The sequence below is a fragment of the Haliotis asinina genome, chromosome 6 (assembly GCF_037392515.1).
Source record: "Haliotis asinina isolate JCU_RB_2024 chromosome 6, JCU_Hal_asi_v2, whole genome shotgun sequence".
Taxonomy (NCBI): domain Eukaryota; kingdom Metazoa; phylum Mollusca; class Gastropoda; order Lepetellida; family Haliotidae; genus Haliotis; species Haliotis asinina.
The window spans coordinates 70251891-70273706 of NC_090285.1; the positions used below are offsets into that span (position 1 = coordinate 70251891).

The window sequence follows — 21816 nt, forward strand, 5'->3', positions numbered from 1 at the left end:
ATGAATACACCGACTTTTGCGGTATCGTGTCACTTCCATGTTTAAAGGCAGGAGAGATCACACGCAGTAAAAGATACTTTTGTAGCTAGGAAAAATACGCTTACACGTCTTGATTTAACTGAAATTCTGTATCACTGACATACTGGGCCCCCTTCCAACCTAAACACACATTTGTGACTTTGTTAAACCCCAGATCTCCCACTCCTAGTAATGGGTGATATTACGGGACAATTCGTATTGCCTACCTCGCAAACGAAAACAACAACTCTGTTGCGGAAAACATAACCTGAAACTGGAAATAGTTGAGAGTATAAGACGTCAAGACAGCCCTTAATAACACGCCGCGTGTATTAATTTTCAGGGAATAATGGCACATTCCCATCGTCGGTATAATTGTTGAACATCAGTGAGAGTTCCCAAACCCTCCAGTAAGGTCTTAGTCTTAGGGGACGACTGTCGTCGACAGAGGTAATTATAAGCTTGTTGCGTGTCACGTATACCGTCGCCATCGTTCTATATCTACCCACACATCATTCCCCCCCCCCTCCACCCCTCCCCACCCCACACACACCACACACACACACACACACACACACACACACACACACACACACACACACACACACAGTGAATGAAAGCACCGTATCTTCAGGACCTGATATCTAACTCACTTAGTCACTGAGGCTAGGAATGGTTCAGCGACAAAAGACACAACACCCCACTTTATACAACACCTGAGTTTAGTTAAAAGTCACTTTGAGAGGTATTTCAAGGTTGATGTGAGACGACAGACTACTTGGATGAACGTCAAGCTGAAGCACTGAAACCCCGGAAACCACACCATAACCAGGGTAGTTTGATACACATTCAATGTGGTGCAAACCTCATCGCTTTTATAGAGTTTGTTACACAATGTCTGTGTGCTCTATCATGCTATGTTCTTGGTCCGTGTGTACTGCTCTACTGCCTTGCAAGGGGAAGTAATGAGCCAGGATGGCAGCCGCCACACAGTCACCGCTGATATTCACCATGGTGATCAGGCGGCCTCTGGAAGATGAATCGGTAGGAATGGTTACATATTGTTTCAGCAACAGTGCCACTCTGATACTTAGTATTCCTGGTGTCTACTGCGGTGATGATGTTGGAATATATGTTATTGCTGAATTATGTATTTAGCATGTACAATGAAACCTTGCTATAAACTTAAAGGCACGCGACATTCCTAGCGCATATTTCGGTGTGAAATTAGCTGAGAACGAATAAATTGGCCGATATCACGTAGTTTTATTATACATTGGTCAAGAGAGGACCCAAGATAACATCGGTATCATCGTAGCAGAACCAATACGATGACGATACACAGAGTGAGTTTAGTTTTACGCCGCACTCGGATGTCAAATGCAGCCATAATTTGAACTAATAAATCAACACGTATTGTATATATGCATGAAGACCTGTACGCGAAGGTGAAGTCCCTTTGTGTAGTATAAACACACTCTGTCCAGGTATTAGGAGTTTACACTATAGACGTGAACGTACAAAAGCCACACATTAGAAGTTAAAACAGCAGAATCCTTGTGTGTGTCTGGCGAGAACTTACAGCAGCCAGACAACCGGCAGGACGAAGTACACGTCATCAGCAGGGAGGCCCACAGCGGACATGATGACGAAAAGCGTTACAAAGCCGCCCCCCGGGATGCCTGCCGAGCCAACACTGGTCAGGGTTGTACACAAACTGAAAATACAAAATACAAAACATCTTTCCATCTCTCTACTTATTATGTACCTACCTATCAATTTATCTATCTACTTTCCCAGATCTTGGCCTCAATTCACAAGGCGTTCATAATTTCACGACAGTCGTAAGTTTGTTGTAAACACACACGCACGCACGCACGCACGCGCGCGCTCGCACACACACACACACATACCTATAGGATCGTTGCTTGTTACACCCACGCGCGCACACACACACGCCTATAGGATCGTTGCTTGTTACACCCACAAAGCAACAGTTCAGATTACGAGAGTTAACAACGTCACCATCCCCCACGCTCGCCCAGTGACGTCGTTAACTTTATGGAAACATCGTTGGTGGCTTCGAAATGTAGTTACATTGTTGGATAAAGTGCATGTATTTCACAATCACCAGTTGTGTTGCTAGCTGTTCACTTCTCTTTTTAACATAACCGTTAAATTCATATAATGTGCTGAAATATCAGGGTTTTAAACATCCCTGTGTTGGGTAAACAGTTTGAGAATATTATAACTTTGCCATATGAATGAAGACTTGATGCCGAGCAATTGTGGTGTTGATGTCGTGCACAAAGGTTCCTAGTGTAAATATTTTACGACCGCATCAATGTTTTGTTTATTTAAACGGTATCTTCTTAATTCTATGGACTTTCACCATGCTTGCATTTGGAAGATAGCTGGCATGCCAACATTACTTACCCATCCAAACACGACTTGCACTGAATCAGGTTTATTTAGGTATTTAATGGTATTGCACGTTTTTGCTGCCTCAGACATAATGAATCGACCTACCGACTACCGCAGATCATATGATAGGCTGAACACCTCCTTGATCACTGAATAATTGTCACATTACATAACACCCGTCATCTACCGAGTTCCGTCAAGGAAAGGGACTGTCTAACAGTATGATTTTGGCGATGGCTAGACAACGTCTGTATTGCAGTGGTTGCCATGTTTCGGTACAGACTGTAACACCGTCATCAAGCAAGTACGTTGTTAACATCTACACAGAAACGTCACATCCACAACAACAAAGAAGTTGTATGTCCATGAAAAGTGTTCCTCTTCATCATATCAACTTCTAAATACAACGTAAGGAAGATACTGCTTAAAGGTAACATTGTAAGTGATGTGAGTGAGTGAGTTTAGATTTAAGCCGCACTCAGCAATATTCCAGCTTTATGGCAGCGGTCTGTAAATACTCGAATCTGGATTAAGCAATCCATTGATCAACATCAGGAGTATCGATCTGCGCAATCACTGGGAACCAGTGACATGTGTCAACAAAGTCAGCTAGCCTGACTACCTGACGCCGTTAGTCGCCTCTTACGACAAGCATGGGTTACTGAAGGCCAATATTGTAAGCCGGACCTTCACGGGTTTGACGTGAGTGAAATACCAGATGATGAAGATGTCGATGAAGTTCAGCTGTATAGCTTTCAGCTGTGCGATGAAGACGACAGTGACAACTTGAAAGATGGCGGTGCCGTCCATGTTGATGGTGACCCCTATGGGCAGCACGAAGCGGCAGATGCTCCGGTCAATTTTCAAGTTGTCCTCACAGCAGCGGATCGTCACAGGAAGTGTAGCTGCGCTGTCGGACAGTACAACACGTTCATCAGTATCGGTGAACCCTCTCTTGTTGGTGCTAGACAGCTGAAATTTGAATATCTAAGAGGATCTACATCTTGCCTAGATCACTATCACTTACAAGAAGCCATACTGCGAAACATTCGAACAGAAGTCGAGATATCAATGGTGAGACGTTAATAGAACGCCCATATAAGACTATATTATCATACATATTTTGCATTGATTAAAACACATTGTCTACTAGTGACACGGGAGAAGAGACTCCTCCCAGTGCATTTCGATAGAGTTTGACTGCAGTCGTCATTAAGATCATTCCTTTGTTCGAATCCCGATAATCATGTCGTGGTTGTGGTTCAATCAGCGCAAACGCATCCAAATAGTATTAGCAAACGTTTGTCATAAAAACGATACATGAAAAGTGCATGCAGAAACGTTATCCACGTAATGCTCGGGCAATGTGTCGGAAACAAGAGTAGAGACATCGACTTTAAACGTTTAAACCAAATTCATCATTTCGGTTTTTTACGACGTAAACGAGTTGAGATGGGCTTTACGGCACATCGGCGTTATTCCAGCCATAGAGTGACGAGGTCAAGTCTGCATCCATTACCGTTCAAAGTCCATGGTCCAAATGAGTTTTGTTTGAAAAATATATGTTTTCATTTCACTACCATTTAAAAACAGAAAATGTCATAGCACCAAATAGCAACTATTTGTTATTCTTTTTAGAAAACCACACTCTATGATATAGGTCAACTTCCCTCAGGTAATCTATGATCAGATGCCCACTCATGTGGGAAAACAGACCTCTTTTTTGTTTAAGGTCCCGAGTATAAGGGCTTTCCAAGAGCAGCCTCGGCCCTTGTGTTACCTGCTATGCCGACGTGAGCCGGCAACCAGAAGAGGATGATGTCATATTGGCCAGTACAAAGATCGTTGTAAAGTTCTAAAATGTCCAGGATGATAGGATGACTTGAAGTAACATTCTGAAGTGCTTGAAAGCAAGATAATGAGTCTGTGAAAACGATGAAGTTTTTCGAATGGTTCTGGTGTTTTATATAGGTCAAAGCTGTGAAGTTTTTGCCTCAGCAGTGAAGATGCAGCTGTTGTCTGGGATTCTAGAGGAGACGGTCTTTGATCCAGTGCGACATAAACGAAGATAACAAAATGCCAAGATTGAATGCTACTGACCGAAATATCGTTGTTGGACGTTTGTAAGCAGGGACTCCCGGTCTGCTGTTGCAAGAGACTTCAACATCCACCACAACACCAAATCTCGATTATGGCATCAATATGCCAGCTTCATTTCGACCCTAGATCGTCCCAGACGTGGAAGACCATGAGTTACCACTCCTACTGAGGACAGATTTATCAGGGTGTTTCACTTACGTCACGGATTTGCTACGGTACGGCAAAAGGGTCTGGTCTTCCAATTGTTTCCGCCCAAACCATCAGAAAACGTCTGAGTGAAGTAGGAATTCGAGCATATCGGCCAAACGTTGGACCTATCCTGACACGACAACACAGGACAACGACGTGTCCGAAGGTACAACAAGGAACAGGGCCGGAACCTGGGGAACAGGGACGCGTATGATTCAGTGATGAATCGCATTTCCTCCCGCAACGACGGGATGGAGATAACGTGTCCATCGATGTCTACACGAACCTTTTGAGCCCAACTGCGTTCGACAGGTGGACATATTTGATGGATATAGCGTCATGGTGTGGGGATAATGTCCCCAACGTTGTTGTTGTTGGTGGTGGTTCAAGGAAATCTTACGGCAAATGCTTAATCGAATAAATCCTGCGAGCTCACCACCTTCCACCTTCCAGGGGACGATGTTTCAACAACAACGCTCGATCCCACATAACTCGTGGTAGCAGGTGCCTATCTCGCCCTGGCATTCCAAATCGCCTCATCTGAACCCAATCGAGACATTATTGGACGACCTTGATGGACGCGTCCGTAAACGTCACCATCGTCCTCAGACACCTGCAGAATTCCTCAAGCAAATATCCGACTACTTGTGCAATCCCCTGGTGATGTCACGAGGTAGTGACCTGAACGCCCCTTGTGTCCACACACTGAATTGATTGAACATGTCCAGAAGACAACTGAATTGATGCTGACAATGACAACAACGCATATATATGTCGAATTTCAAGCCTTATTGACTTTTGTACAGTTGTTTACGTGTAGTAAATGTCCTTATAATCATTTTAGGAATCACCATTTCGGACATTCATTGCTTAAAATAACAACAACAACAATAATAATGGCCTATTCGGAACCCTTGATGTCCATTGTTTGTCCATTCGTAACAGACAATTCGTAACTCTTTCTAGCTTTTGTTTTGACTCCAAATAAGAGTACGTGGGTCCGTGAGTACGAATTTACGTCGCTTTTAGCTACTGGACATTACACATTGTACTCCCGTGGGGAGTCATGGTCATCGGCGGGACATCAGAACGCTTAACCACCAGACCAAACCTCACCAATTTCAAATAGCCGAGGTTTCGTTTTCCAGATATCTCACGCAAAACACAACTTGTTCAAAGAATATGTGAAAGTGTGAATATGAGACAGGACAATCAGTCATATTGACTCGGTCCCACGCAATCTGGTTGTTAGATGCAATGACATGGAGCTTCAGACTCCCAGGGAAACCTTGCTCACTATATCAGTCAAGTAATTTCACATCCAGACTAGATTATTTCTAGGCCATGACCATATACATGGAATGGTACGGCTATAAATAGCATCCAACAACAAATCTCCGATGTACCTATGTTTACGGTAAGTATCAAACCTCGAGTTAGTTCCAACTGCAGTGACAAGTGCCTGAAGTATCCCACGTGTGATCCTGTAGGGGTTCCTCCTGGTCAGGGCCGCGTAGATGACGGGTAAGACGACAGAGGAGTGGACAGCGTACCCGACAAGGTTTGTGATCATGTACATGCCCAGCTGGCGACCCGTGGTCAGTAAGTCGTCTACAGCCAGGATCTTGGACATTGTGAGGAACAAGATCCCAACAGGTGAATACCTACACAGGTGAATACCTACACAGGTGAATACCTACACAGGTGTTGTGTCACTGTGTATCCTATCTAGTTCAGGTTAAAAGAAACATCGACATGTACTACCTTTAATTAGTGTTGCTCATTCATATATAAAAAGTGTAAAAAAAGAGGAGAGAGGATACATAACACCATTTCGAAAACTTCTGACACAAATATTGGCATTATAATAGGTTCCTATTTTCTGAAACATTACAAACATTTTCTTAAATTTCCTGACGCTAAGTTTAAATCTCAATTAGATATCTTGAAATTTTACGAAAACAGTTCTAAAGCAAATGGACCCTTAAATGCTTCCGTACTTCTCCTAACCTGTCAGAAATATCGGTGACAGATGAAGAGGATCCGTTTTTAATACGTACCAAATAACAAGCGTAACCATTGTCATGGTGATGTCATTGAGGGAAGAGAAGAATCTTAGCATCACTTCACCAGACTTTCCGAGCCTTCCCAAGCACAACCCGAACACAACACAGTACATCAGTATACCTGTTGGACAGAGCACAGTCCAAATGCAACACAATACGTCAGTATACCTGTATGACATAGCACAGCCATGAGCGAGTGTTGTTTTATGCCGCAAATATGAGGGCGAACTATGTACATTTTGTCAGGAGAAAAACTATCACTTATAGCAAGAACAACGACACATGTTTATAACGCGATACACATAACGGTGATATCCATAGTCTTATAACCGCCTTTAGACAAACAGTGTGGGGCCAGATAGGGTCCTCGGGGTCATCTTTGAAACCTTCTTGATATCACAGCTTCAGTTACAAGGAGACTTATACGTACAAATCACGTTTAAATCAGAGGTAAACATGGGTGTGCATGTCCCAGCATTCCCGTAACCTGAGACGCTGAGGAAGCTCAACACGGAAACGTCGTTATTAAATCTTACAGGAGATAAAAGTAAAACCCTTAATCAAACCATTTATAAAGCATGTAAAAAGAGGTATGTCGAGGAAGACATTTTTCATTGTCTGAAACGTGTTGCACATAATTACTCTTTGAATAAATTAGAAGACTTCTGACTGGGTAATCGCCAGTCCATGTACTCATGGATTGCGTTTCATGGATCATAAGAATCCCAATGGAAAATTCACGAAAAATTATTTTTGTAAACTGTGTCGTGAGAATATACTATTTTTCATTTATAAGATAGAAACAAGATCTGAAGATACATCCTAAAGCGGCGGTAATATTTGAAATAAGTTCCATAGAACAGGTTTTAACGACAACATAATGATAAGAATATGGTTATTCACATGGCTGTTTGGCTTTGGCTTCAGGAACTACTGAATCAGACGGACTCACTGAAACATATCATTCTACCAGGCAATTTGTTGTCTAACGAATGTACAACCTTTGTTTTTATACATGCCAAATTCTAATAAATTTCATGATATAGTTCTTCTATTTCTTGTGCATCACTGGCTGCAAAGCGTTTCACCTTGTTGTCGTATACGAACATGGTCGTTCGGTACTCAGAGAGATATAAGCTCGGTATGTTTACAAACTTTATCATGCAAAATCTGCCTCCCACAGTAGATGTCGCTTGTGTCAGATCATGCGATATCTATAAGTGATATCTACTGTAGATTTCGCAAGAATGGACGCGTCTCAGTGAAATTGCATCATCAGTTTATGACCTCACAATGATTTCACGTCAAGAAAGAATTAGGATGATAAATAGAATCGCCGCCGTATACTCTGATATCAAATATATTAACACTCTTGAAAGTAAAAATATGTAACTTTAATCAATCGTGTTGATGTATTTGATATCAAAATACACTAGTGTGACATTCTCTATATGTAACAAAAATACCATTTTTCACATTCCAGGATGTATCTATAGGTCTAATCTTGCTTCCACGTGAGAAATAGAAGACCAGCACATTCTCAAAAAGGGAACAATAGTAAGACCAAAAAGTTCATAGTAAGAACGTTTTGTGAAAATAGTTGATTGTGCAAAAATCCAATATAAACCCCGAATCGAGGTCAAGGTTCCAATCCTATTCTTTCATAGAGAAAATATGTTTATATGAAACAGTCTGGAGATTCAGTCGGCTAGATGTCTGTGGGACTTCCTCTGACATCTGACTGCCGTGACATACCCCATATACAATGTATTTCACAAAGCGGCATCCAACTGAACCGTGCCAGCCAGCAACTGTACATGTTTCTCACCTACTGTGTTCATCCCTGTTACATACACACTCTTCTGTTCCCAGCCTGCCTCTGTCTGTTGCCTGTGGAAGGTCATATTTGGGGGCAGTACGTCCTCATAGGAAGCATTTCTTCCTGCATCCAGGGTGACATTTGAATTATTCACGCCGGTTCCAGCCTTCTGGACATACTTTGTTCCCGTTTGCTGGATGGCTGCCTGCACGATGTTCTCAGGTACAATATTTCTGAAAGGATTCAGAAGTGCTGTAATTTCTTTATTGTCCTAAGAAAATCTTATTACACATATTTGAAAGTAAGTAACAATACAATAAATAATAATAGAAAGGCACTTGTAATGAGCACAAGCCAGACATAAAACTTGCTCAAAGCGCAACAAAATATCAAAATATGATACGCAAGTAAGCATAATATCAGATGCATTGAGAGAACAGGTGTTTTTTAGTCTTAATTTGAATAGTTCGGACGTGGCACAAAGTGTGACGTCAGATGCAAGAGTATCCAACAGCACTAGGGAGATATGTAGCCAAAGAGTTTTAGTCTGTAGGAAGGAGTGAGTTGCTGTCACTGGAGCAAAATTGTCGGGCAGGTACATATGGAGTAAGTCACTAATTTAGTCAGGGCTGGTGTTGTTGAGGCATCTGTATGTAATGCAGAGCACCTTGAACTGTATTCTAACTGTATTCTGGCTCTGATGGGTAGCCAGTGAAGTACTCAAGGAATGGGTGATATATGCGCATACTTCCTGGTTTGTGACATGATCCTAGCCGCTGTGTATTGGACCATTTGAAGTCGGGGTAGATGTCTGTCACTAATGCCCTGTAACAAACTGTTACAATAATCCAATCTAGATGCTATATATATTAGACAGTGGATCATGGATTGTACGACAATCATTGCTGATATATTACCAGTACCTTCCCTACAAAATGTCATTACATAAATTAATTGTGTTACAATGTTGTGTTAGATAGTGCTGTTGTTTACCCCGAGGTGTCCACAACACCGTCAGCGCGGTTGTTCGCCTGTGTCAGGTATACCGTGACTATGAGTTAGTTGCTAACAGTAAGAGCGCGCTTCACACTTTGTACAAAAGCAGGATTCACTTAAGGTATACAGCGTGACTAGATTTCACGTACTGGAAGCAACGTGAAATATTTAGTGTGTCAGGAAATAAAACGTCCAGTACAACATGGTTTTGTTACTGGTTGCAGCACGATATTCTCTTTCATCTTCCCTCGAGTACAGATCTTGTCTCCACGCCATGTGAGCTCTGTATCACAGATGATTCCCATGTGTAGTTGGAAGTATTCATTGGTGGCCAGTATAGTGCAAGGAATACTTTTGAGGCCCATGGTTCAACACCGGTGTTCATAACGGAGAAAGGTCGTGTCTTGCCACTTCTCCTCGCCTCGATGAGAAACCTTCAAAATTACTTCACGGGGGCTTGTAGCCATAATCTGTTTGTCTGTCTCTCTGTCTGTGATATTCTGTACATTACCCGTTCTGACTATCAGGCCTGTTAGTGCATCGTTGACAATGTTACGACAGTGTAATGTTACGAGAGTGTATTTCTGTAAATTGTATTATTACTCAAGTGATGATTATCATTGGGTCACAATGTTTGGAGTTTTGAGTGATTGTTATTATGGGTCACATTTCGTATGGTAAATGTTCAGTGTTTTTGTCATACTTTGGCTGCAGGCTTCAAGGTAGCGCTTTAGGGTTACCTCTCTTTGAGAATGTGTATTGTTTAATTGTTGACTTCCGTGAGACTATGAAAAGGTTCTACGTTAATGGCGATGGTGGCACATGTGCTCGAATATTCAAGAATCGGTGACTATGTATATAAAGGCTGGTTGATGTGTTGACACACGACACACAAACGGATTAACTGGAATGCATCATTTGCCTGTTTCCGTCAATGCTTGACCTACATGACCTCTGCCTGGTCGCTCGCCATGTAACATTCAGTATAACTGTTTCTCATTCTAAAACCAAGCCTTTGGTGGGTTAATCTTATATTTGTGACCCATGCACTGTACATGAAACCTCTAATGTGAATGTTTGTATCTTGCCTTTGTTTTTGCTCAATACAAAAATATTGAAAATTTTAGACTTCTCAGTGTCATATTTTGCTGGCTCTGAGGGGATTTCTTATACCTTTTGTCACGGCAATTCGTTAACTGTAACAGTGACATTATTCCTTTTGTCACAACGTCATCTGTAATTTCCTGCAAATGTGGGTTCATATGACTTCACAATGCTATTAGATTCAGTAAAAGCTATTGAACAGTAATTACAAAATAGCCACCACACAACAGAGTATAAGAATCTCCAGTGAAAATTATGGACAATACGTCCATACCCGTACATATCTGGCTACGGGGGACTTTGGGGAGAGTACCTGAGAAGATCCAGAAAGGCGTGTATGGGCGAGAGATGGGGAGCTGGTCCAGCCTTGTGTGTGGTGGACGTCATCATGTTGCCGACCCCAGGTTTGATGGCAAGGACGAGCGTGAGACCAACAGCCAGGGCCACGACAGTGGTGCTGATGTAGTAGGCCAGTGTCACCACGCCCATTTTACCAGCTGACCTGCCGTCTAGATTTGCGATTCCTTAAAAGCAATGCCAATAATGAATTATCATTATGAATCTTGAAAATCTATTTTTTTAAACATATATTTCATCACCACATTGAGATATTGTTCAGACTACCATTATGCCCAATGTAAAAACCTTTCACGAGACAAATCTTAATTTGAACAAGATATGTATTTCCCTTTCTCCTCCAGAATATAAAAGGGTTGGTTTTTTATGGGATCATCCCCGAATTGTGTAATTTATGTACACGGTAAATGAACGGCGTGGATAAATCATATGTGAACTTGTTGCCTCCAGATAGTTGGAAGTACCAACTCAACGGTGTGTCAGAGGCTTCGAAACTGACATTTATTTACAGACCATTGTGACAGCTGGGATATTTATAGACCATTTTGACAGCTGGGATATTTATAGACCACTGTGACAGCTGGGATATTTACAGACCACTGTGACAGCTGGGATGTTTACAGACCACTGTGAGAGCTGGGATATTTACAGACCACTGTAACAACTAGAATATGTACAAACGAGTGTGACAGCTAGAATAGTTGCAAAGCACCTAGATGCAGCCTCATTCACCCACCTGTGATTAAACTGGCCACTATCAAGGGGAGAATGAGCAACTTCAACATTCTCATCAGCAGTTCGCCCGGGAAACCGATGATCAAGATGGTTTCAGCGGATGGGTTCAACTGACGACACAACATCCCAGCAGTCACCCCTATCACTATAGACAGGACGGTGGCTAGCAGCAACAGATGCCCAAGGAGACATTGCTTTACCTTCATCTTGTTCAGTCAGCTTGGAAATATCAGACACACATTCACAACATATTTTGAAGTATTTTCACTTGGGAATTTTACAAAACTATGTCACTGGATAAGTGGGGGAAAGGTGTTGATAAATGAGTATGCACATTTTGTGTAATCGTTAAACATTCATCATTGTCCAGACTTGTCTGTTTAAAGGACTCCGTAGTATGGATGGAAACGCGCGGATAATAACAAGATGTTTGATATGTGGACACAGATTTTTGCCAGTGACCTATATCTATATATGTCTACACTAATCAACGCTTTTGTAAACTTACCGAAGAATGGTAATGCCACCACACAGGCTTATAGCCAACTGTCAGCCCAGGCGGGAGTAACTAGTAACACTCTGATCGAGACACCACACCTGCCAGGTAGACACACATGAATGCCCGTTCTGTATTAACACAAAGAACAACACTGTCAGGTCGTCTACAGGTGTTCATATATCTACATGAACAGACGCTGACAAAAGACCCACTCATGGGGAATCAACAAAACCGAGCCGTCATATTGGTGACGGTGAATACCAACATAACTCAATAAAAATAACTCAGTGCCTGTCTCAAAACAAATTGTATGTCGTTAAATGCAATATTTTTTTTATTCAAACTCTCCTCGAAATAACTCTTTTTCAGGTTTGTGTGTAGTATTGACAATATAGTTACCACGTACTGTATCTAATTTCGCACAATCTTACACTTCTCATGAACAGTGAGTGAGTGAGTGAGTGAGTGTTCTAAGCGTCTCTACCGTCATCTACCAATCTCCCATCATCACATGTCGTTGTTCAAGACTTGGCTTGTAACCAAGTGTTACACTCCCGGAATTAATCCATTACCGGATATTCATGATTATGATTTCACTGCACATGAGTGGAGATTGTATATCTTATCAACCACATTGATTAGAATAGGAATAAATACAACAAAACTATTTTCTGTAACCACTTGTATCTAATGTATGTTTAACCCGGTGCGCAACTAGCAGCCAATTGTCGTGGATTAACTGGTTTCCTGACAAGCTGTGACAAGTTGTAGGTGAAGGTAAAACTCGGGGCTGACGGACAACTCGGAGATAGACCAACTTGTTACAGCATCGTTTGGTTTGTTTCTATGGAGGCAGTCCTTCGATGACTGGTTATTTAACAACTCCTATTTATTGTGTAAGGAAAACCTATCTCGTCACTATATGGCTGAAACATTGCTGAGGTGACGTTTTAACTCACTCCTGTAATGGCAGCTCCTAGAAAGGAAGTCCACACAAAACACCCATCTAGTGACACCACATACACAGATATATCTCAAAGTTTGTACAATGCAGTGTTTTATTGACACTGGAAAAATGTATTATGTAAATTATGTGCGAAGTTATGCATCACTGAAATATGCACACGTACTTTGTACGTAGATAGGAGTGTGACCTACATTTATCAAAAGATTTATTATTTGTGATCAGAAGTGAGTAAGGGGTTCCCAGGAGTTGTACTCCCAGTTATATTCATGGAATGAATTAATTCAACGTGAAATGTGACAGTATGTATCAATGACTGTGAACAGTATATATATGTATATAATTATATTTTTGCGTTAGAATCTGTAGCCTATGTATGGTGAATGTATGACATCAGAATATAATCATATCTTTATGTTGCCGCCTGTGGCGCATGTATGTCAAACCTACAAACAAATATGAATATATATAACGTATATTCAGTATTAATTACTTTATGGCAAACTACGAAATGAAGGGCGTTGCACTTGTAAGCTGAGATGCGAGTCGGGGCTGGAGGTGACAACTGACACGACTGACGGGCCTGACAATATATACTAACGGATAAAAGCAACGGCGCACAAGTGAAGCGACCAGTCCCTCAAAACATGATCTCATCTCCATGGAGGCGTTTTGAACATAATGGGAAAACGAGAGCCGTCGAGTGAGCAAGACAACCTTATTCGATCAATCCATTTAACGAATCGATTCCAGACTTACATGTTGACTTCTTAGACCATTCCTGGCTCACGTCCAACCAGTTCCAGCACTGTGCTGAACCGACTGAGGGAGCGCACCATCCGGCCTGAGGGCCTGCAATACGTTCAATTTGTGAACTAACAGGCATGTCTGGCCTGGTGCAGACAGTATCTACGGTACAGGAGACAATTGTGGGATGGTGGTTTGTCCACTGAAGAGTTGAGATTTTATATGGGCAGTTCAGATGAGAGGGCAATGACGTGAATGGTATAGGTAATTCATAAGTAGTTTGGTGACTAAAGCTTTAAGACAACAGGGAGCATCACATCTCATTGTCGGTCACAACTTGTCATTGTCATAGAGACGTATTATCACGAGAAGCAAGAAGATGCCCTGAGACAGCAGAACATTCTCCCCTTGCCGCCTGTTTCGCCATACCTGCCCTTATCGAGCGGTGACATGGAGAGAGGTTTACATCTAGCTAAGAATCAAGGTCAACATTCCCAATGTCTGAACCAACGCTTATCCCGATTCAGTTGGGACTCAAAGTATTTAGAAAAGTAACGCACTTTCTACGTGAGGTAGTGCGCATGTTTTCAGGCGCTGCTCTGCTACGTTAAATCTTGTGTTTGCCTCAACATCGAAAATCTTTTCCTAACTTTCCTAATTACTAATTGTACAAACTATTTTCGTTACATCTAAGCCAACATTCTGGTAGTAAGATGTCTTGTTTACGCTTTTTCTACACATATGATACTTTATAAGGTGTCATAATTATTGTTTGTATGGTGAAGTAGCACAAATGATGTTTATCAGCCGATGATGTTTCCCTTCGACTTGGTGTATGGTTTGTCATCACCGAATTCAATATTTTCAAATTATGGTTTTATTACATGTTGTTTGGACTTTACTCTTAACTTGTATTGAAATGATGTCATGAATGCTTGGTTACTGTATATAAAAGATATTAAATTCTTCGAAGAATATTTTATGAGGTCAGTGTACGTTCACAGCACTGGGAATTAAGCGAGTTGTAAGTCATTTGAGTTTGTATGGAGACTTGATAATTTTTATAAAAAAGTATATTTGGGATTACATTTTCTCAGTCAAGTTCAGATTCTAGCACAGTTTTTGTTTGAGTCCCATCCGCGATTGAAACCTAGACTCTCGCCACCACACAAAGAATGCAATCCAACCCGGGCCGCCATACAAAAATGGAAATCTGATACTGGTGGTCCAGGGTACATACCTTGTGTACCCCTCTGACAAGTGTGAAATGTCTCTTCAGCAAGCTGTCAGATATATAAGTATTATTAACTGAAGCTGTGTAATAGCATTCACTATAACTGATGCTGACGTCGAAATATATGTCATTTGTATTCGTGGGAAGTTTTCTTTATGCAAATCTTCAGCAGGGCTACTGCTGCCAAGTCATATCTTCAGCAGGGCTATTGCTGCCAAGTTATATCTTCAGCAGGGCTACTGTTGCCAAGTCATATCTTCAGCAGGGGTATTGCTGCCAAGTCATATCTTCAGCAGGGGTATTGCTGCCAAGTTATATCTTCAGCAGGGCTATTGCTGCCAAGTTATAGCTTCAGCAGGCCTATTCCTGCCAAGTCATATATTCAGCAGGCCTATTGCTGTCCAATTACCGGGAAGAACGTCATATCCCTCCTCTCTCTAGAAAGGTCCACCACAACATGATCGACACTTTCGACGACTGATTCTCTCGATGAACGATACAGATGACAGTAACTTGTAGGAACTCACCATAACTCTTGGATGCCACAAGCCCTGACTTGAAATGTCGTTTCTTAAACTTGTGTCCTCTTAATATATATTTTAACTGCAACACGATCACCAGCATTAAACATCCTTGACACTCTTTGAGTTGTCTACTCCTGACGATGTAATTTAGCTGACATACATGTATTGACACACATATCCCCCACCTCCACGCAGCTATCCATCCGTTGTGTAATTGAAGAATGGATTTATTTGCTAAATGCCATGTTCCTTTTACACTACAGTGACTCAGACCATTAAACTTTCAGAATATTACGTCGTTTTTCTTGACCTCTAGCTAATACCGGAAATTGATTGGTGCCTTCAACAGGCTTACGACTCAAAACAACATGTTTTCATTGCCTGCAGTGTGATCATTGTCAAATGAAGACTCAGAGAGTTATAACTCCATATGGCGAATTTCTCCGATTTTGATGTCAAAATGTATGTCAGAGGTTTATGATCTGCTCTTTAAACGAAAAGTCTTCTCGAACTCATACAATCTAAGTACACGTATCCTCAGTACTTTTCGTTACACTCCACTACTGCGTCCAACAAAACCAGTGCGTCTCGGTGGATAGTGGAATAATTGCGTCCAGTTTTGGACATCATAACTGATGGGATGGTCATCTTGCAAAAACACTCCCGCACAGCATGTCTTACTAGCATATGTTTGTATAATGAATTGCGACGCCTCTGTACTAAAATCACGATGTTTCAAAACAGCAGGCGTAAGACATCAAGATCAACTTGAGCCCATCAAAAGATTCCTGATGTTGGGACTGTCAACAGTAGGCACGCTTTTCAATAAAACGACTGAGAGGCAAAAGCGCCTGATGGCTTCCAAACCTTTCTTTCCTGGACTAACACCCGAAGCAGAAATGTCATAACCTAAATACTGGACACTCTCCATTAAGAAAAACATTTGTCTGACTAACACGTCGTCCAAATACACCAAAGCATGACCACGAGCTAGGCTACCTGGTAGTACATGCATCATACGTTGAAAGGCTAATGGTGTAGTTTTCAACCCGAAACACATTCGTTTGAATTGGTAAACAACTGAAACACGTCACAATTTAATTCTGGACTCACAATAGTCCAGAAACTCTCCGCACTGTGGCCACTCTCTCACAAGAGATTTGGCAAAAATAAACATGCAGCTATTATGAATATGTGCTAAGGATGAAAAATTGAAAAAAATTTTTTTCGAAAACTGAAAATTTAAACTCGCTCGCCCATGGGCACGCCCATGGGTGAACAGCGACCCATAGACAGGCCCATGGGCAGGCCCATGGGCGAGAGTGTTTAATTTCGTCCAGAATAAATGTTTTGGAGGTTGTAAATGAATGAAAAAATGTTAATAAGTATCATGACTCAAATTTCAGCTCGATTTGACTTGACTCCGCTAACTGACAGCGATTTTTAAAAATCTTGCCCATGGGTGAAAAACATATTGGCCCATGGACGAGAATATTTACTTTCACTGAATATACATATTTTTTCCCATGTTTTGCAGTTTGTAAATAAATGTAAGTATATTTTTTAGTGTCTTGACACGAAAATTAGCTTATTGTGACTTAATTCTGATAATTTAGAGCGATTTAAAAATATCATTTGGCCCATGGGTGAGAATATTCACTTTTACTCAAATTACATTTTTTTGCATATTTTGGGTGTTGTAAATGAGTGAAAGTATGTTCATAAGTATCATAATACAAATTTCAAATTATTTTGACTTAATTCCGTTAATTTAGAGCGATGTTTAAAAATCTCGCCCATGGGTGAAAAACATTTTGGCCCATGGTCGAGAACATTGCCTTTTACCCCAAATATATGTTTTCACGTGTTTTGGAGGATGTAAATGAATGAAAGTACATTTATGAGCATCATGACAGAAATTTCAACTCATATGACTTAATTCCGCTAATTGAGAGCGATTTTAAAAACTCTCGCCCATGGGCGAAAAACATTTTGGTCCATGGGCGAGAAAATATTTTTTCACTCAAAATAGATCTTTTTACATGTTTTGCAGTTTGTAAATGAATGCAAGCATATTTATAAGTATCATGACACGACATCCAACTCATTTTTCATTCTGCTAATTTAGAGCAATTTAAAAACAATCTCGCCCATGGGCGAGAATATTTCCTTTTACTCCAAATACATCTTTTCCAATGTTTTGAAGGATGTAAATGAATGAAAGTGGCTTTACGAGTATCGTGACACAAAATCCAACTGATCTGATTTAATTTTGCGAATTCAGGGGGATTTTAAAAATATACGAGAATAATTACTTTTACTCAAAATACATCTTTTCCTGTGGTTTGGAGGTTGTAAATGAATGAGACCTGCACAATCGGGAACCGATGACATGTGGCAATCAAGTTAGCGAGTCTGACCACCCGATCCCGTTAGTCGCCTCTTACGACAAGCATAGTCACCTTTTATGGCAAGCATTGCTTGCTGAAGCCCTGTTCTACTCCAGATCTTCATAGGTCCGGAACGCAGAGCTATGAAATTGAAGTTATTTGTGAAAGTCCTTACTGCAGTGACACAAAGACTATGCTGGGACACATAAATAAACAGCGTTGTGAGATTTTTAAGCTGTTTTGAAATATGTCTTGTCAATCCCACTGACATTCGCCAATAACCACTTAAATATAGAATATATAGTCCGTGCTCCTTCAGAACAAATAAGTAATTAAGGATCCCCAACTGGGTAATTAAGTAAACAACTCAAAATACTGTCACTTTCTGCCCAGGACATCACGCGTCACCAATCGTGAGGTAATGACCTTGTAAAACCCTTCACAAAGGAAACACAAAGCATCAAAAATGTATTTCTTTCTAGGTGACACACGGTATGCTGTCAAAATTTTCGTTGTGGAATACATTCTATAGTGGGCAAAACCTTACGCTTGGAAAGTGTACCTACCCAGTAGTTTTAAGTGTACCTACCCAGTTTAGTATGTTTCGTTTTAATATTGTGGGATCCACTTTTAGTAATTCCCGTTTGCCCGTCCCAGGTTTTCTTCGACCGAGGTTTTATGGGGTATTCTCCTATTTGTCAGACCAGGAATAATCTACAACAGTGATAGGTCACTCGCTTGCTTTCTTTACCATTTGTACCAATTAACATGTTCCTCGTCATGCTCCAGCTCACACAGTCACGTGGTTCGTTTCCAGCGCAACTTCGGCTGCGTTTAACAGTACTTCAGCCAGTTTACTGCATCAGTCGAAATCTTACAATGAATGAATGAATGAATGAATGAATGAATGAATGAATTAAGAGCAAGATGTATATGTGAATGAATGAAAGAAATAATAAAAGAAAGAAGTACATATGTGAATGAATGAAAGAATAAATGATACACCACGACCATCCCTTCCTAAACATGCTAAATAATGCAAAACTATCGTTAGATCACATGTGTTAACATCAGTTAATTATAGTCTGCCTTGTCAGACATAACAATTTTCAGACAGGTTTAAACAACAAACTATCTGCTTGACTGAACAGCTGCCTGTTGACGTAGTATACCCACCTCACCTAATTTTCCTGCGTAATCTTCATCTACATCACCGTAAGCAGAGAGCACAGAAGGCCGAATATCTGTAACCACTGAACCGTGGCGTCTCACTGGAACAAGCTAAGTTCCCAAGTGTGGGTGTCCTTCTCTACCTTTTCCATTAATCTTTAAAACATCTAACAAGCTCAACGCATGCAACGTTTAACTAAAATGTGATGTTATACATATAATAAAGGTAATTTTTAGGTATTATTCAGTGGATAAATTATCGTTTTATGATGCATATATGTATGACATGCTGGACGGGTATTGGGCATTTTGTGATAATTTACCATTACCATTTTCATGATACATAAAAAAGACACTCATTAATCTATCACTGAGTTTTGTCATTCTTTCACTCCAATACGGCCGCTAAATCCCCTCTGATCATAGTATATGGACTCTCCCATACCAAATTCACCTGATCCTGAGAAATCAACCAGGCATGACAAACCCACATCACCTAATTAATTTTCTGTACCTATCGATCAAAAAATACATAAAACGGGAGGACACCCTGTTCACTAATGGGAGTGAGCCTTGTAGGGAGTACCCTCACTCTCACAAACCAACCGACTGGGGAGAAGCTGCCGTGTTTGTCGGGGATTCTTCTGGCTTTGCTAAATAAATCGTACATAAACATGTAAAATATATTGCTTTGATTGTGTAACTACCCACATTAGGACATTGAGACCATTCTGATTTATCGAGTAAAATACGATTGTATGGTTTAGAGTTTGAATCTTGGCATATCTTACCGGTTTTGCTACTTTTGCACTCTACCCTTCTACCTGGGGCGAGCATGTTTTGGTTGTTTTTAGTATTTCATCTATTTGTTTAGATTTATTGATTTTATTTTTTTTATAACTGTAAATTTATTCTGACGTTTGACGAGGTTTGTGTAGTTATCATGTATGTTATGTAATTATATTATTGGTATGGAGTGGCTTTGATATGCATGATTGTGCTTGCCAATCCAGTCCCGATTACTTGAAGAGATTAGTTTAAACTATAGATTAACGTATCCATACTGTTAATGTGTAATCTTTATATTGGGCTATGGGGAATACGTAAAATATTCAAGATTGATTTTGCGTTTACTTTTCTATCTTTTTATAAATATTCGCTATTTTTGCTACAGTCGAAAAGATTTACCGTGGCTTCGTTGTGTACAGGTCCATGGTTGTGGTCTCTAAGTATGTTAGAAATTATGTTGTTGAGACTGTTGGAACTGTTGATCTGCAGTCTTTCAAAATTCATTTTTTACGAGATACATTCTCCCTTTTTACTACAAAAATATTCTCACAATGAACATATAACCGTTTACAAAAAGGTGTTTTCCCGTAAAATAAGTAGGAGGAAACGCAAAGTATAGCAGCGCATTTGCCGTAACTGAAGTTGTTAAAATGATAAAGAAAACAAAATTCACATTGCAAGCAATTTTATTAAGAAACTGAATAACTCATTACTAACGGAAGGGGTGAACTGAAAGTTCATTTTATTAACTAAAGTCACTGGGTGAACTCGCTAATATCGGTTCAATTACATTGGCACACGTGTCTTATTTCGTTTCCTAAAGAAACACATTTTCTTTTGTGTTTTTTTAGAAAACCAGTGTCTAATCCCTTAAAACAGCACCGTTGTCACTACACCAAACGATTTTGACCTTGACCCAAAACAAAGGTTTAACTTACATAACTACCCCGTAGACATCATTTGCTTGAAAACGAGTTTAACACCCACGCCGAAATGCTGCTTACATTAGAAGAACTTCTATATCCATATAACTTTCTCTGTTTTTCAAATTATCATAACCTGAACAGATATTACTTTGTCAACGACTTCATCATTCTGACTTTTATCTTAATTTGTTGAGTATTTCAGCCTAACTCGCAAAGGCAAGACCACTGAGCGGAACGATGACGTTTTCTGTTTCCGCGTTCAGTTACGTAATTTCCGCAAAGCGCCTGCTACAATTTGCGCGTCGTGTCTCGTCCGCTGGTCTTGTGTATTGGAATAAACCAGCTGCCGCTTTCAAGTGTATTTTACTTGTCATATAGACATCCCATCCATGGACTACTCTAGGTCATTAGGTGACACCAGCTTTGAAGTGAACAGGTGTTCGTGAGTGTATATGGATGAAAAAGACTGACTGCGCATGACGCGCAGCCAAATATCTCACATTCAAGGGAAATCTCGAATTAATTGTTTTATAAGGCGTCGAGCTGACCAATTGGTTTCGGTTCTGTGTATAAACCTCCATGTGAACTTAGAGTCTAAATACATTGTTGTTTATACTGGGAATGCATGCAGACCTTATATATACACATGAATAATCTCGAATTTCGACCTTTTGTAAAATTCTATGTGCATTAAATTTTACTGTAAATATATATTGAAATCAGTATATATACATGCATGTGTGATTGAACAATCCTATTTACTAA

The 21816-nt window shown here is 40.5% G+C and overlaps 1 protein-coding gene across 2 annotated transcripts; it reads right to left on the reverse strand.

Annotated features, from left to right (window-relative positions):
- Positions 1-722: 722 nt before the first annotated feature.
- Positions 723-12428, reverse strand: LOC137286943 (excitatory amino acid transporter 3-like). Of its 2 annotated transcripts, XM_067818983.1 has the most exons (8): positions 12317-12428; positions 11810-12027; positions 11030-11240; positions 8626-8849; positions 6792-6918; positions 3158-3352; positions 1601-1735; positions 723-1047 (listed from the first exon to the last, which is right to left on the reverse strand). In XM_067818983.1, the coding sequence occupies exons 2-8, from the start codon at positions 12012-12014 to the stop codon at positions 906-908; spliced, it is 1239 nt and encodes a 412-aa protein (XP_067675084.1). In that variant the 5' UTR covers positions 12015-12027; positions 12317-12428; the 3' UTR covers positions 723-905. The 2 variants fall into 2 exon arrangements, with proteins under 2 accessions (XP_067675084.1, XP_067675085.1); XM_067818984.1 differs by lacking the exons at positions 723-1047; positions 1601-1735; positions 3158-3352 and adding an exon at positions 5510-6395 and having other exon boundaries at positions 12317-12396.
- Positions 12429-21816: the final 9388 nt, after the last annotated feature.

Excerpts from the sequence above, each read along its gene's own strand:
- LOC137286943 (XM_067818983.1), bottom strand. The coding sequence starts at position 12,014 with ATGAAGGTAAAGCAATGTCTCCTTGGGCATCTGTTGCTGCTAGCCACC. Across the intron at positions 8,850-11,029 it reads GCCTTTCTGGATCTTCTCAG|AAATATTGTACCTGAGAACA; the intron begins GTACTCTCCCCA and ends GAATCCTTTCAG. Across the intron at positions 3,353-6,791 it reads ATGGTTACGCTTGTTATTTG|CGCAGCTACACTTCCTGTGA; the intron begins GTACGTATTAAA and ends ACTGTCCGACAG.